Source organism: Musca domestica, unplaced genomic scaffold (genome assembly GCF_030504385.1).
Source record: "Musca domestica strain aabys unplaced genomic scaffold, Musca_domestica.polishedcontigs.V.1.1 1, whole genome shotgun sequence".
Lineage (NCBI taxonomy): Eukaryota > Metazoa > Arthropoda > Insecta > Diptera > Muscidae > Musca > Musca domestica.
The window spans coordinates 50,334,485-50,351,483 of record NW_026712114.1 but is presented as its reverse complement, the minus strand read 5'-3'; the positions used below and the strand labels follow the sequence as shown (position 1 = coordinate 50,351,483).

The 16,999-nt window shown below is 35.2% G+C and overlaps 1 protein-coding gene across 1 annotated transcript; it reads right to left on the bottom strand.

The window, feature by feature from the left end:
• Window positions 1-14,378: 14,378 nt before the first annotated feature.
• LOC101892201 (uncharacterized) lies at window positions 14,379-15,373 on the bottom strand. Its single transcript, XM_005176319.4, has 2 exons — window positions 15,092-15,373; window positions 14,379-15,022 (listed from the first exon to the last, which is right to left on the bottom strand). Exons 1-2 carry the CDS (start codon window positions 15,116-15,118, stop codon window positions 14,486-14,488), a joined length of 564 nt encoding a protein of 187 aa, XP_005176376.1. The 5' UTR covers window positions 15,119-15,373; the 3' UTR covers window positions 14,379-14,485.
• Window positions 15,374-16,999: the final 1,626 nt, after the last annotated feature.

The window sequence follows — 16,999 nt, the reverse complement described above, 5'->3', positions numbered from 1 at the left end:
CGCACGACTATAGCCTTTGGTTACATGTTGAATTTTAGAATTGAACTCATCGTTAAAAATAATTAATAATAATCTTTACTCAGACGCTATACACAAAAATTGAACCGGCAAGATCCATTTTTTGATAAAATGATTCCCAAAGTAATCAAAAGCTCTCAACATAATTTCATAACTGTTATTAAAATTATATATTTTTTTTCAAATTTTTATTAAATGTTAGGAAATATAGCTCAAAACTAAAATACTATACCCTACAATACTATATGTTGTGGATATTATAAGTTTGATTGGCCAAAAAGTTGATATACGATAACGTGAATCGATATATCTCATTTTCAATAGAAACCATCCGAGGAAGTACACAAACTAATATGCCAAATATCAAAGCTCTTAAAAATAGGGACTGTAGCGTTATTTCAACAGAAAGACGGACGTTGTTAAATCGATTGCTGATTGAAATTTGTCATTACGTTTGTAATGACCGACTGACTGTGTGGAGGATATAAAAATATTAATTATTTTTCTGTCATATATATATTCTGATATTCTTTTATTTTTTGTCATATTTTTTATCGCATAATTTTTTTTTTTTTAATCTGAATAATAATAGTGAGTTGTAAATTTTGTAAAACTTTTTTTCACCTTACAACACTGTGTGTTGGTGGTATTATATTCAGGTCGCAATAATCGTCCGATCCTCACAAAATTTTACCTGGAGATAGGGTAAGGATCAAAATAGAAGCCTATTGTTATGGAAGATGTTCGGAAAATATTTAAGACTCCAAAAAAAAAACATATAAATTGTCTAATGAATACTGGTGTCGAATGAATAAAATCGCAATCTGTGTGCAATTTATGTAAATGCAAAATATAATTTTATTTCAAGGCAATCGATGGAGAGCCGTTATGTGCATCTTCATTTCCACCATAAAATATAGACAAAAACCATGTTCGTCTCAACCTAATGTACGTACGACTATATATTAATTAATTATTTGTTTACACAAATATCTCATAATCTTGACATGTGAAAAGGTTTTGTACGTCTCAACCTAATGTAGCCGCAACATATTTGTACAATTGTTATTGTGATTGTTAGTGTTGTTGTTGTTATTGTTGTGGCCAATTTGTATAAACAAAACAAAAAGATCAGCAGAATTGAATACCAACTGTTCGTTAGTTGGACGATACTCGTACATACGTTTGGAAGATACAACGTGTGAAATGTCCGATTACAGATAGCAGATTATTAGTGATTTGTAGGTTTGTCGATATATGAGCGATTTTCAGGGACAGGCCAACAGTGGATGTAATGAAATGTGCAGTATTTGTAAATATTTGTGCAATGCTTTTATTCAAATAGAAAAAAAAAATAAAAATAAATAAATAAATAAATTAAAATTAAAATAAGAAAATACCGAAAATCATTAGTTACTCTAATATGAAGATGAATATGAAGATCTATATTGGAAATTATTCCCAATGGGAACCTGAAATGTCTAGTTTTAGTGTTTTTTGTTTGACATTGTGATAAAAGCTTTCAAAATACTGATAATTATTATGGATGTTTTGACCTATACTGTCACGTTTTAGGGTCTTCGATAACACAAGTTTATGCTTTGAAAACCGAACACTATCGTATGTTGAACTGTATAAGAGTGTTATAACCAAAAATGAGATTCAGATTTAAGTCGGAATCCATTCTAAATAAAGTTCATATCCAAGCCAGATCAACAGTATAACATTCAAATAAAATTAAATATGGCCTCCAACTGACCTATAGTATGTCGAAATAAGGATGATTCTAGCATTTTTCAAAAAAAAAAAAAATAAATAAATAAATAAATAATATAAAAAAACATATAAGCTCGGCCGGGCCGAAATTTTAATACCCTCCACAATTTTGAAGGAACTTGAAAAATGACAAAAAATTCATCCAAAAATACCGCTCAAAGAAGGCCAGTTATATGGAGGCTATACGAAGACGTGGTGCTGCATATTATTTTGTCATCGGCTTTAGTACCCACTACGAACTTTAAATTCGAAATTAGAAACAATTCCGGTCAATAATATCGCTATTATCGTCAAAATATATAATTATGGAAGGTGTCGTTATATGAAGACGTGAACCTACATAGACAATTTTCCGTCGAAATTTTAATAACCTCCACAATTTTGAAGGAACTTGAAAAATGTCAAAAAATCCATCCAAAAATACCGCTCAAAGAAAGCCAGTTATATGGGGGCTATACGAAGACGTGGTGCTGCATATTTACGAATTTTAAATACGAAATTTGAAACAATTCCGGTGAATAAGACATCGTTGAATGGAGCCTATACGAGGGGGTAAAGTGCTCAGAAGGAACTCTCTCTCTGAATTTACAGACAATTCTATTGAAAAATGTCGCTAAAGTTATCAAAATACCGCACATCGAGGGTTACCGATGTATGGGGGCAATACGATATCGTGGCCCCATATTGACAATTCTCTTCCAAGGGGTAAAGTTCTCAGAAGGAACTCTTGGGGTAATTTTTTCTTATAATTTCATTGATAATGTGGCTTAAATCATCAATATATCGAATATCGAGAGGTACCGTGGATGTCGGGGACCTATACAATTCTCTTTTGTGTGGATTTTCAGACAATTACAATAAAAAATGTGGCTAAAATCATCAAAATACCGAATATCTTCGAACTTGACCTGCCTGCAGACAAAAGACTGATATGTGCAAAAATGTTCCTATCTTAATTCGTTTTTACTCCTGCGTGATTACAATAGACGGGGGGACAGGCTTAGGATTTTACGATGATCAAGAATATATATACTTTATTTGGTCTAAAATTACAATTTCGTTGAGTTACAAAAGGAATTACGAACTAATATAAACTCCATACTAAATTTTACATTTTTTGTTTTCAAATTTTATTGAACAAAAGCAAAAAATGTCGGAAATAGCTTCAAATTTTAGAATAAGTTTAGATTTGTTCGATTTTGTCACTTTTGGCACGAATTATGGCCTTCAAACGGCCAATGTAACCGTCACACGCTGCCCGAATGTTGCTCTGCGGCATTTTGCCCCATTCCCGGCGAAGCGCTTCCTATAGGTGATCGACACTTTGGTATTTTTTATTGCCAACCTTGCTTTCCAAAGTACTCCAGACACAATAGTCCAACGGATTGGTATCCGGAGATTTTGGTGGCCATTGTCGCTGGAAATGAATCGAGGAACCTCATTTTGTAACCATTCTTGGGTGGGTCCTTTTAGAATGTCCAAGGACTGCGGCAAAAATGTTTGCATTCCAAAGGCTTTTATACACCCTCCAGAATAGTTTCGCGATAATATTCGACATTTATTCTAATGTCACTGTCGATTAATACGAGCGGAGAGCTACCATCGGCTGTTATGGCGACCCACACCATCTCCATGGCCGATTGAGTTCTGGTGGCCAGCCGAAAGTGCACATTTTCAATAAAAGTAAACACGATCATTTTGTTTGTTTACAAACTGCTGGACAACGAATGTTTTCTCATCGGAGGAAACCAAATTCGACAGTTCGCCACTTTCGGCCAAGCGAAGCAACTCTTAAGCTCTTTTGGGTATATTTTCTTTCTGTTGCTGTGTAAGTTCTTGCACTTTTTGGAATTTCACTGGCTTTACCCCGAGCTCATTTTTCAATATTTGCTGAATGGAATATTGCGATATGTTCAGCTCACGAGCCATTTTTCGGCCACTGCGACATGGGTTTCGATCAAGTCGCTTCTCTACTTTTCGAAACATTTCTTTCGTCCATTTCCTATGATAGAGTTCTTCTATACAGCATTACTTCCGTTCGACCACAATTTTCAAAGGAAATATTAGTAATAGGGCACCGACATTGGTCAACGTTTCGAAACTGGCCTTGCATAGAACAATTTCGGCATGGGAAAGTTGTTGCAATATAAAATTTGGAACTTATATATACAATTTGCCTGTTTTTCTACATTATAAGCTATTTTATATTCAGTGTAAGGGTCTCTCTTTGTAAGAAAATACGATAGAAAATGCGAAAGAAAAATAACATTATAAATATGTTTTTTTAGAATTTTTGAAGCTCGAAAAATTTATTTCGTTTTCTTTCGTAGTGACTCTTTTCAAGTCATACCGAAATAGACCCTATGTAGAAAAAGAACATACTTTTAAATATTACCCTACCACCAAGTTCTTGTAGCGTCCTAATAATATTTATTTATTGTTGTTATTCAGTTAAACAGATATTTGATCTTTTACTTTTGCCAATTACCTCATTGTCCAAAACTATGATCAAACATATTTTCAAGCTTATCATACCAAACATATCCTATAAATCGTTCCATACACAATCAGCTCTTTTTATATTTGGGCGCCACGCGATAATTTATAGATTTCCAGTCGCATATCATATTAAATTTATATGTTCCAAATGTGAGAAATCAAAGTTTCAGTGGAACAATAAATTGTACATTATTTTAAATCAAAATCAATAACTCTCTATATTTAAATAGAAACAGTTTTATTGTTGCATACAAGACTGTAAATCGAAAATTTGAGGTGGTGGAAAATTTCTCTTGGATATGAAAGGCCTTAGATAATATATAAATAATTCCTAAGAACTTTGATTTGAACTTCTGAGTTAAAGCGTAGTGAATTTCTCGATTTGGGATTCGGAATACAATACGAGGGCACTTCTTAGCCTAGCACAAAAAGCGCGATTTAAACAGAAAAAAGTTAAGTGTTTTGAAAACTTCCATCTCTGTTATGAACACATGTTAAATTTTGTATCGATATTGCAATTCATTCATATAGAAACAGGTGTTCCAAAAACACGCGTCTGCGATTTTTTTACAATGGAAAATTAGAAATGCGTGCTGTCATTACATATTTACATAAACAAGCTAAAACAGTACCAGTCGGTTCTGCCGACAGACGTATACCCTCAGCCAGAGTTTGATTATTCAAATTTATTTTAACTTCTGATATGATTATTCAAACTCTTGACCCTCTTTTCGTATCGGACCTAAATAAATACGATATAAATATTGCAACATGCCAAATTTGAACTATATTGGTAACTTATTTTACTTTACATCAGACATGTGATAATTTTTAGAAAATGTTAACAAGTGCGTGAGGTACCAGATATTGTCGACGGAAGTATTCAATTTTCATGCTTAATCTAACACACATAAAAATATTGAATTGGCCAAAATTCAAAATAAGCAAATCGAACATTTATATCCAATCTATGTCAAATCATAAATTCATCTTAGGTTTCTGGTTATCCATAATCGCTGTCTTGTTTCGCAAGTTATCACAGATCAAAGTATTGAAAAAAGATATATATCATCTGCACAACAGATAGCAAACATGTTTGTATATGCGAAATTTGAATAGTGTTGAATGCTTATTTCGGTTTCTTTGAGCGTTTTGTTTTTCAAAATCTTGAACCCTATGTGGACAGAAAGCAAAAGAAATGGTCCGATCTCTACCATCTTTATAATAGATCTTGTGTTGATGGAAATATTGAGATGTACAAAGTCTTGAATGGAATTGGATGTTAATTTGCTTTTTATGAGCCTCATGGATATTCAAAATTTTGAGCGGAGCGGACCGATATATCCCATATTCACAACATATCTTTAAAGCAAAACTGATGCTTATTTCGGATTTTATAAACGTTTTGGTTATTCAAAACTTTGACCCTTTGTGGGGGAGGTACCAGAAGGAATGGACCGATCTCTAACGTATTTATAACAAATCCTGTGTTGATAGAAATATTCAGATGTGACAAGTCTAAATAGAATTGGATGTGAATTTCGCGTTTTATGGGTTTTATCTATATTCCAGATTTCCATCTTTTGTGGGAAAATTACCAGAAGGAGTGGACCGCTGTATTCCACCTTTACACCAGATCTTGGGTTTATAAAAATATTGAGATGTGTGAAATTGGAAGACAATCGGATTCTTACATCACATTTTTTAAGAGTTATAATTAATCATAATATGTACCCTTTGTGGGGGAGGCACTTGGTGGAATAGACCGTTATTATCCATTTTTGCACCTAAGCTAGAACTAATGCAAATATTAGTATTTGCAAAGTTGGGGCAAAATCGGATTATTGCTTCTCTTTATGTGCAGAAAATATATTTTTTGAAAATTTCGAGCTTTTGTGGGGGAGGTACCAGAAAGAGTGGACCGATATGTTCTGTCTTAACACCAGATCTTGGGTTAATAAAAATATTGAAATGTGTAAAATTTGAAGACAATCGGACTCTTACTTCACATTTCATAAAAGTTGTAATTATTCATAATATTTACCCTTTGTGGGGGAGGTACTTGATGGAGTGGACCGTTATTGTTCATTATCGCACCTGTAATAGCAAATATTAGGATTTGCAAAGTTGGAGCCAAATCGGATTATCGTTTCTCTTTCTGTGCAGAAAATATGTTTTTTTTTTTTTGAAAATTTCGACTTTTTGTGGGGGAGGTACTAGAAGGAGTGCGCCGATATTGCCCATCTCCGAACTCGATCTAAGTTTGACAAAAATATTACGATGTACCAAGTTTGAACCAAATCGGATACTCCCTTCGAGAGTTATCGTGCGCACCACGACAGACGAACGGACGTCGCTAGATCGACTCCAAATATCCCGAAACGGATTTGGTCCAAAGAGACCTATGTTCTTAAATAATTATTTCGATGAGGCACGTTTTGGCCGGAATCAATTTATATATACCCTCTATAGCCATATGACTGAGAGTATAAAAAGGGTTTATCGGGACAAGAAAATCATAGCGTTATGGAGAATGTGTTAGGTGAAAGTTCTCCTTCATATGCAAGAGTAATACATTGAATTTCTGAATGCTTTAAACGTGGTCGTACAAGCATTGAAGATTTACCACGTAGTGGACGTCCAAAAACAGCAAGAACAACCGAAATTGTAGCCAATGTGCGTGATATCGACAAATAAAAGTGCGTGAAATTGCCAATATCATGGGCATCTCACATCATCGAGTCCATTTAATTTTGCATGAAGAACTACCGATGAAAACGCTTTATGCAAGATGGGTACCGCATTTGTTAACAGTCGATCAAAAAAGCATAAGAATGAACATTTCTCAAGCTTGTTTGGATCGTTTTAAGCGAAATAAAATAGATTATAAGGGTCGTTTCATAACTGTTGATAAGACATTGATCCACCACTATACTCCAGAGACAAAAAAAACCTTCCAAGTATCGACTGGTAAGGTCCTGGCAACGGTTTCTTTTTTGTGACTTCAACGGTGTTTTATTAATTGTCTATCTGAAAAAGGGTAAAAAACTCGATTCAGAGTACTATTGAAAACTTTTGGACCAATTTAATGTACAAATTCGAGAAAAACGTCCTGGCTTACAATACAAAATAATAATTTTTAATCAAGACAACGCACCAGCGCACGTGGGTTTTTTGACAATGGCTAAAATCAACGAATTAAAGTACGAGTTGCTGACCACCCACCTTATTCTCATGATTCAGCTCCCAGTAACTTTTACTTGTTCGCGAATTTAAAAAAATGCCTTTGTGGCATGCCTTTTACCTAAAATGAAGATGCAATTATTTTGAAGACCTTGAGGAAAACTATTTTATCAAGGCATAGAATTGCTAGAAAAGCGTTGGACGAAGTGTATTGAAGTTTCAGGAGATTATATTGGAAAATAAAAATATTTTTGAAAACTAACTATTTTCTTTCATTGATAGGCTAAGAGGTTTCCGAACCGCCCTCGTTAGCATTTTAGAAACTTCCGAATTTGTATATTTTCTGAACATTTTTTTTTGTGATTTTATTGTATCATGTTTCATATCAGGTCTTAAGTGAAGAGAGAAACAACCATGGAACAGCTTAGCAATAAAGTCAAGTCAAGTTTTGATAATATTAGACTTCAATCTGCTATCCATAATACATCTATGGCCACTATTCACGGCCCTTGGTAGGGAGATATATATTTTAAGTAAACCGATGTTAAATTAGCCAGACATCCTAAAATCATACTCAAATAATGTTTCCACGTTCTTTTAAGACTTGAAGTTTATTAAATTAATTTTATAGAATGCTATAGAAGATTAGTACCACAATGGAACAATCTGATAATAGCAAACCGAAAAACGTATTTAATGTAATGCGATTTATTTTGTCTTTTTTTTTTGTTAGTTCACACAGTACAAAGGTTAAATAATTTGTTAATTTTTTTATTTTTGTACTTGTTGTTTGTTCAAGTCAAATGACTAACTATTTGCTCTTCACATCACAATCAGTTCCTTAATATTCTTGGAATTTATTTGCAAAAATTGTAGGGGTATTAACAAATGGCGGGTGGAATGTCACGCTGGTAAATAAATCATATCGATTTTTATCTAAAAAAAATCGATATGAAAAAGCAAGTTAAGCAATTAACTAAAATGTTTGCACAATGTCACAAAGTAAAGAGACGTATTTAGAACTTCGCGGGGATTTTTTACAAATTTCTCACCATATAAATTTCTTGGATTTCTTAGTGTCAAGGTATATTACAAAAAACAATAGAGCTTACAGTTTTTATACCCTACAACACTATGTGTTGGGGGTATTATAAGTTTGATTGGGCCAAAAATTATGTAACACCACGAAATATTGATTTCCCACATAGGAAAGTATATATGGATCCTCCTATCTCGCCGAGCTTAGTCGATCTAGCTATGTATGTCCGTCCGTCCGTCTGTCCGTCTGTCCATGTTAATTTGTAATCACTCTACAGGTCGCAATTATGGCCCGATCTTCTCGAAATTTAGAATGGAGGTGGGGTTGAGGTCAGAATAGAACCCTATTTCTTTTGGAGATGATCGCCAAATGTTTAGGGGTTGAAATGGACCAAATACTGAAAAAATGTCGGATTTTGCAGTAGCTATACAGGTCGCAATTATAGACCAATCGACGCGGAATTTCGCATTTCGGTAGAGTTTAGGGCAGGGAAGAAGCCTCCCAATTTGGGTGGTCATCGGATAATATTTAGCGGGTAAAATAGACCATATCTTTTGTGTTGAAAAAATTCAAAATTTTTCTTTAAACCGCGAATATTTGAAATCCCGGCTAAATCACAAAGCCATGACAAGGCTACTTCTGATCTTTACATTGATGTTAACATCCAACAAATCGGATATATAGCAAAATATGTGCGATATATATGTCTATCAAAGAGGATATGCTTGAAAGATCTCTTATATGTCGAGAACGGCTGAATTGATTTCGACAGTTCTCATTAATTCAGAATGGCCTCTTGGCAGGAAAGAAAAAACGTCTAAAAAAATCGCGTAAAAATATCTCTCTAAAGTTGAAAATATCGATTTTGTAACATTTTTTCAAATTTGTCATATTTTTGGCATATTTTCATTTTGAATTAAACATTTGGTAATATTTCTACAGTTAACAAAACTAAGTAGTTAGGATATCACGATATCATATACAGATCGCATTTATCGCCCGATCCTTAGGAAATTTTGCATGGAGATAAGATGAGGGTCAGAATAAAAGCCTATTCTTTTTGGAGATGTTCGCCATATATTTAGAGGTTGAAATGGACCAAAAAACTGCAAAATTGTCAGCAGGTCGTAATTATGGGGGTTACCGGACATTGCAAAAGCCAAGCAGTTTTGGATGGCCATTCAAAAATATTCAATGTGTGAAGGCATTTGCCAACTTTTGTAGACAAAATACGAAAATGTCCATTCCAGTGACTTTTTGGAGAATTCACAAATACAGGAAAGACGCACTTCTGACTATTTCGTTAACGCTGATTTCGTTGAAGAATATAGTCAAATGTCTGTATCTCATATAGATGCGTTTCAGTCAAAAACCAATAATAAATGTTAATCTTTTGCCACTTCTGAGAGATTATAGGTCTTTGGGAAATATTGCTTCCAGATCTAGGAAGACCATTTAAGTGCAACATCTACCAATAAATTGGAAATGAGCAGATTAGTTTAAGTTGCTATTATTCGAAAATTAAAGAACGAAGCTGATGGTTTTCTTTTATTATTTGTCACAATATCTTGTGGAATTCTTTCGAGTATCTCGCCTATATAAACTGTATCGTTTATTATAGTGTTGTAGGGTATTCAACGGTCGGCCCCGCTCGACTGTAGCCTTTGCTTACTTGTTTTTTTTTTTAATTTTGTGAAATTGACTGACGAAAATTTTGATTTATTTTCTAAAATAAAAAAAATAAGTATATCGCGTTAAAGCAATATGTAAAACCTTTGGCATTGCTGTTATAATGATTTAAAGTAATTTTCAGCAGACTTCCTGAGAGATAATTTGTTGTGTAGGATTACAAGTGTGTAATTAAATTGTTTAAGTCATATTAACGAAAAATCAACTCTCAACATTATTACATTAAACAAAAAACAAAAGAAGGCACGAATGTGTGCAATTACGTTCAACATTAAATGTTCAAAGAATTGATACTACGCTCAAACATGCTATGGAGGCTATATAAATTTTGTCTTTCCGTTTGTAACTCCTCAAAATACATAATCATGTTAGATATTACGATGTATATACAGAGTGACCAACCAATTTCAGCCTGCTGTCATTTCGAAGCCACTTGTCCGACAGCTGTTAAAATTATTCCAGTGACAGCTTATATATTGTTTACAACCGTGCTAAAGCATTGTGGTGAGCATTTTCCAGAAAAAAGTTATTCGTAATGGATTTCAAGCGTCATAGAGTGATTTCTTAATATTTGGCTGGAAAACCACAAGTGGCTATCGTTAGAGCACTCCAGCATTTAAATGAGAATAAATATTTTGTGTCTCGAACCATCGCTCGTTACCGTGATACTGGTTGCGTAGCCCAACGTCAAGGAAGTGCACGGAAGAAAACAGCAACACCAGCAGAAATGGTTCGAAAAGTAAAGAAGCGACTTGATCGAAACCCGCGTCGCAGTGACCGAAAAATGGCTCGTGAGCTGAACATATCGCAATGTTCCTTTCGGAAATATTGAAAAATGAGCTCGGGGTAAAGCCATTGAAATGAAGAACTTACACCGCAACAGAAAGAAAATAGACTCAAAAGAGCTAAAGAGTTGCTTCGCTTGGCCGAAAGTGGTGACCTGCCGAATTTAGTTTTCTCCGATGAGAAAATGAGTTTGCACACAAACAGAATGATCCTGTTTACTTGCCAAATAGGTCAGCTGAAAATGTGCATCTTCGGTTGGCCACCAGAACTCAAGCGCTCGCCATGGTGATGTTGTGGGCCGTAACAGCCGATGGTCGCTCTCCGCTCGTTTTAATCGACCGTGGCATCAGAATAAATGCCGAATATTATCGCGAAAATATTCTGGAGGGTGTATTAAAGCCTTGGGTACGCAAACATTTCGGCCGCAGACCTTGGTCATTCCAACAGGACTCAACACCATCGCACTCAGCACGCACCACCCAAGAATGGTTACAAAATGAGGTTCCTCGCTTCATTTCCAGCGCACAATGGCCACCGAAATCTCCGGATACCAATCCGTTGGACTATTGTGTCTGGAGCATTGTGGAAAGCAAGCAAGCGCTTCGCCGAGAATGGGTCAAAACACCGCAGAGCAACAATCGGGCAGTGTGTGGCCATTCGTGCCAAAGGTGACCAATTCCAGCAAATCTAAACTTTTTCTAAAATTTGATGCTATTTCCGACATTTTTTGCTTTCATTCAATTAAATTTAAAAAAAAAAATTAAAAATTATGGCGTTTGACTTTGTTGCAGTTTTTTTATCTCACTCTGTACATAAGTTTTCAGAATTTCAGCTCTATTCTTCACCCAATACTAAATTTAGTATTTATACCCTACAACACTATGTGTTGGGGGTATTATAAGTTTGATTGGGCCAGAATTTATGTAACACCTCGAAATATTGGTTTCCCATATAGGAAAGTATATATATATATAGCTATGTATGTCCGTCCGTCCGTCTGTCCAGGTTAATTTGTAATTACTCTACAGGTTGCATTTATGGCCCGATCTTCGCGAAATTTAAAATGTAGGTGGGATTAATGTCAGAATAGAACCCTATTTATTTTGGAGATGATCGCCAAATGTTTAGGGGTTGAAATGGACCAAATACTGAAAAAATGTCGGATTTTGCAGTAGCTATACAGGTCGCAATTATAGACCAATCGACGCGGAATTTCGCATGTAGCTAGGGTTTAGGGCGGGGAAGAAGCCTACTAATTTGGGTGGTCATCGGATAATATTTAGCGGGTAAAATAGACCATATCTTTTGTGTTGAAGAAATTCAAAATTGTTCATTAAACCGCGAATATTTTAAATCCCGGCGAAATTAAAAGCCATGACAAGGTTACTTCTGATCTTTACATTGATGTTAACATCCAACAAATCGGATATATAGCAAAATATGTGCGATATATGTGTCTATCAAAGAAGATATGCTTGAAAGATCTCTTATATGTCGAGAACGGCTGAACTGATTTCGACAGTTCTCATTAATTCAGAATGGCCTCTTGGCAGGAAAGAAAAAACATCTAAAAAATCGCATAAAAATATCTCTCTTATGATGAAAATATTGATTTTGTAACATTTTCTCATATTTTTTCAATTTTGTCATATTTTTGGCATATTTTCATTTTGAATTAAACATTTGGTAATATTTCTACAGCTAACAAAACTAAGTAGTTAGGATATCAGGATATCATATACAGATCGCATTTATGGTCCGATCCTTACGAAATTTTGCATGGGGATAAGATGAGCGTCAGAATAGAAGCCTACTCTTTTTGGAGATGATCGCCATATATTTAGGGGTTGAAATGGACCAAAAACGACCAAATTATCAGCAGTCGTAATTATCGCCCGATCCTCACGCACATTTGAATGGGGGTTACCGGACATTGCAAAAGCCAAGCATTTTTGGATGACCATCCAAAAATATTCAATGTGTGAAATAGTTTGCCAACTTTTGTAGACAAAATACGAAAATGTCCATTCCAGTGACTTTTTGTAGAATTCACAAATACAGGAAAGACGCACTTCTGACTATTTCATTAACGCTGATTTCGTTGAAGAATATAGTCAAATGTCTGTATCTCATATAGATGCGTTTCATTCAAAAACCAATAATAAATGTTAATCTTTTGCCACTTCTGAGAGATTATAGGTCTTTGGGAAATATTGGTTCCAGATCTAGGAAGACCATTTACGTGCAACATCTACAAATAAATTGGAAATGAGCAAATTAGTTTAAGTTGCTATTATTCGAAAATTAGAGAACGAAACCTGATGGTTTTCTTTTATTATTTGTCACAATATCTTGTGGAATTCTTTCGAGTATCTCGCCTATATAAACTGTATCGTTTATTATAGTGTTGTAGGGTATTCAACGGTCGGCCCCGCTCGACTGTAGCCTTTGCTTACTTGTTTTCTTTTGAATTGTAGTATATATTTCTAAAACCACCCCCATATCTCATTTAAAGGTACCAACAGAGACGTCAATATCAATTTTTAGAACATTTTTGTACTTTTCGTACCCGTTTGGAACGAATTTCCAAAAACCCAGCCTTATCAAAAACTGATCCTTGTGCATAATTTTAAGATTCTAGCTTCAGGCGTTTCGTCTGGGCGTTGATTCTCATTTAGTCAGTTATGGGTTGGGACCCAAAAAGCCTAATGATGTCACACATTAGCAAGAGGATTTTAATTTTACTGGCACCAGACTTAATAGTTTTAAGGGTCTTATACCATTTGGGCAGCCTTCTTAATTGAATCTCTGCTTGAAAAATGCCACAATTATATTCAAGTTTATTTCATGGTAAAATAAGCCAGTTATAGACCAAACGTGTCCATCTCTTATTACATTTAAGTAATTGAAGTCGAAAAAGGTGGACATGAAATCGTCATTCAGACAACATTTTTGGAATTCTATTGTAAGTGGGACATATGAATACCAATTTATTCTGAGTTTTTCAAGAATCCCTAAACCGAATTTTGTGAAAGATTTATTGGAGAAAAGTTACCATCTTACCTTTCCAAAAACAATTACTTACAATTGCTGTTCAAAAGTTGACTGGGAATGACTATTCTGAACCACATTTCATTTCCCCCTTTTTAGCAACTTTTGTCATAATATAAACATAGCCGCCGTAAGGAAATCAATTCTCTTAATTCCATGAATACTTTTCAATTTTTTCCTATCGTTTTATATTATATTCCCGACAGTTTCTCACATTGTCATAATATAAATTAGATCGGTTGATTTTTCTTGGCTCTAATCCACAATATATTGATGTAATCCAAATGACAACCCTATTAAGCAGAACATGCCAACACTGGAATACTAATTAGAATTCAATTTGCATTTAACACAGACTTCTGTACAGTAAGTTATCTGCTGAATGACATTTATTGAAAACAAAAAAAAAAAAAATGAAAAATAATTTGAATGCAAACAACAGCATTAGCCAGAGTACGAGATTTGAACATTGCCTCCGTATTGTTGAATGATCTGAGCTTTAATTCGTTCAGCATCGGCCGGTTGGTTGTAGGTAACATAGCGAACCTCGGGCTTCTGATAGACTGGCTGGGCTGCCGGTTGAGTGTTGTATGTAACGTAGCGGAGCTGTGGATTTTGATAGACCTGACGATAGATCTGTTGGCTAGCCTGTTGTTGTATTGGGCGGGGACTGTAATTGGGATCTTGAACTAAAACATAAATGAGATTTTTGGGTTCGGCAGCACTGGGTGCCTGCACGGCTTGTTGCGCATACTGTTGGCGTGGTACCAGACGCACTTCAGGATTTTTGTAATACACTAGATTTTGCTGGAATTTCGGTGGTGCCGGATACGTTTGAGGTGCCAATGCTACCGGCCTCTGCTGGATGGGGTATTCATAATGAACATTGTATCTCACGAAATTGTGTTGGGCCTGGTTGGCCGGTATTACCACGGCTGCCGTTGCTCCTAACCAACTTAGTACAACCAAACTACACACCAACTGTAATGATATAATAATTGTTGAGTGAATTTATGCAAATCATTTAAGTAGAACATCAGCACTTCATACCGCACACGAGAGCTTAAATGCGAACATTTCGGTAATTTCAAGTGCCCACTCAAGCGCTTATTCACTGTAACTTCCTCGTTAAATGGTTTGTTATTTGTTTTTTTTTGCTATGTACTCCACTTCACGTCACATCAAATGTAGCACTCCCCGTGTTTGTTTGTCTGCCTGCTTGCCTGTCTGTCTGTCTGTCAAACAATCGAGTAAATCACTCAAATATTCACTCACTGTTTGACACAATTCGTTCGCCTGCAACCGACGATTGGTAAATGACTCTGCCCAGCAGCATGACTTTCTCATTTATTTATTTGTTTTCGAATTAGAACAACATGCATTCACCCCAATAATGCCCAAAATCGCTGCATCATTAATATGCTAATAAGCGGGATGATAAATTTTTACATTGCCAAGATCAAGGTTAAACTCTCTCCCTGTCGTCGTCGTCGGTGGCTGTGTAATATGGAATTCCACTTTGGTATAATGTATTCAAAAAATTCGGCCATAGACCACATAAAGTGTTTTACTCAAAACAAGCAAACGACAACAACATTGCGCCGGTAACCGGTTATGGTTTTTTCTTCTGGCCAGTGGCGTTAATAATGGCGGTGTTATGTGAGGGAAATTAATATTTTAATTATTCATTTCCCTCAATATTTTAATTAGATGAGTTTAGTTTATCAAGTATAAGTATATAAAGTCTTCGGCAAGATTACGGATAACAATGCGAAAACTATTTTGTTCACATATTTTAACTGGCAAACGAGTCAACGAAGTGGTCGTATTTACATGGGATTGTTGCATGTCATAATATTATACAAAATCGGACTCCTCTTTCACATTTTATAAAAGTTATAATTATTCCAAATGTTGGACCTTTGTGGGGAGAAGGAATAGTCCGATACATTCCGTCTTCACACCAGATCTGGTGTTGGTAGAAATATTTGGATTTGCAAATTTTAAAGACAGCCTGACTCTTATTTAACATTTTAGAAGAGATTATAACTTCATATTCCAAGTGTTGACCTTTTGTGGAGGAGGTACTTTATGGAGTGGACCGATATTATCCTTTTACGCACTTGACTTAGCACTGATAAAAATATTGGGATTTGCAAAGTTTGCATAAAATTGGATGATCCTTTCTTGTTATATGAGGTAAATTATTTCCCGTGAAACTGTTGACATTTCGTGGGGAAGCACCAGAAGGAATGGGCCGATAATGTCCATCTTCGAACTCGATCGAAGTTTGGAAACGTTTCCCGGCGATTCGTTCGCAAACGATACAGCTCGGCAACTCACAGCCGAATTACATTAAGGCAATCGTATTGTTTGTGTACTACTGCCATTGAAATATATGTGGTTTTGTTAGTAGTACAAAACGATTGAAAAAACAAGTAAAAAAGCTGTAAGTTCGGCCGGGCCGAACTTTTAATACCCTCCACCATTTGGTACAAATTTGGCAATTTCAAAAAAAAAAAAAAAAAAAATACGTTAAAAATTCTGTTAAAATCTTAAAAATACCGATTGCTTATACGACGACGTGGACCTGCATAGGCAAATTTTGTCATAAGTTATTACAATATTTAAATGCGTAACGTGAAGAAAAATCTGTTTATAATGTAGCTAAAATCATCAAAATACCGAATATGGGGGGTAACGTTATATGGGGGCTATACGAAGACGTGGACCTGCACAGACAATTTTCTGGCATGGGCTGAAGTATCCATTACGAACTTCACATGCAAAATTTGAAACATTCCCGGTAAATAATGTCGCTAAAATCATCAAAATACCGAATATCGGGGGGTACCGTTATATGGGGGCTATATGAAGACGTGGACCTACATGGCTCATTTTTTGACTTAGGATGTAGTATCCATTACGAACCTCAAATACCAAATTTGAAACGATTCC

Coding starts and splice junctions, on each gene's coding strand:
- LOC101892201 (XM_005176319.4), bottom strand. CDS start 15,118: ATGTTCGCATTTAAGCTCTCGTGTGCG. Junction 15,023..15,091: donor CATTTAAGCTCTCGTGTGCG/GTATGAAGTGCT, acceptor ATATCATTACAG/TTGGTGTGTAGTTTGGTTGT.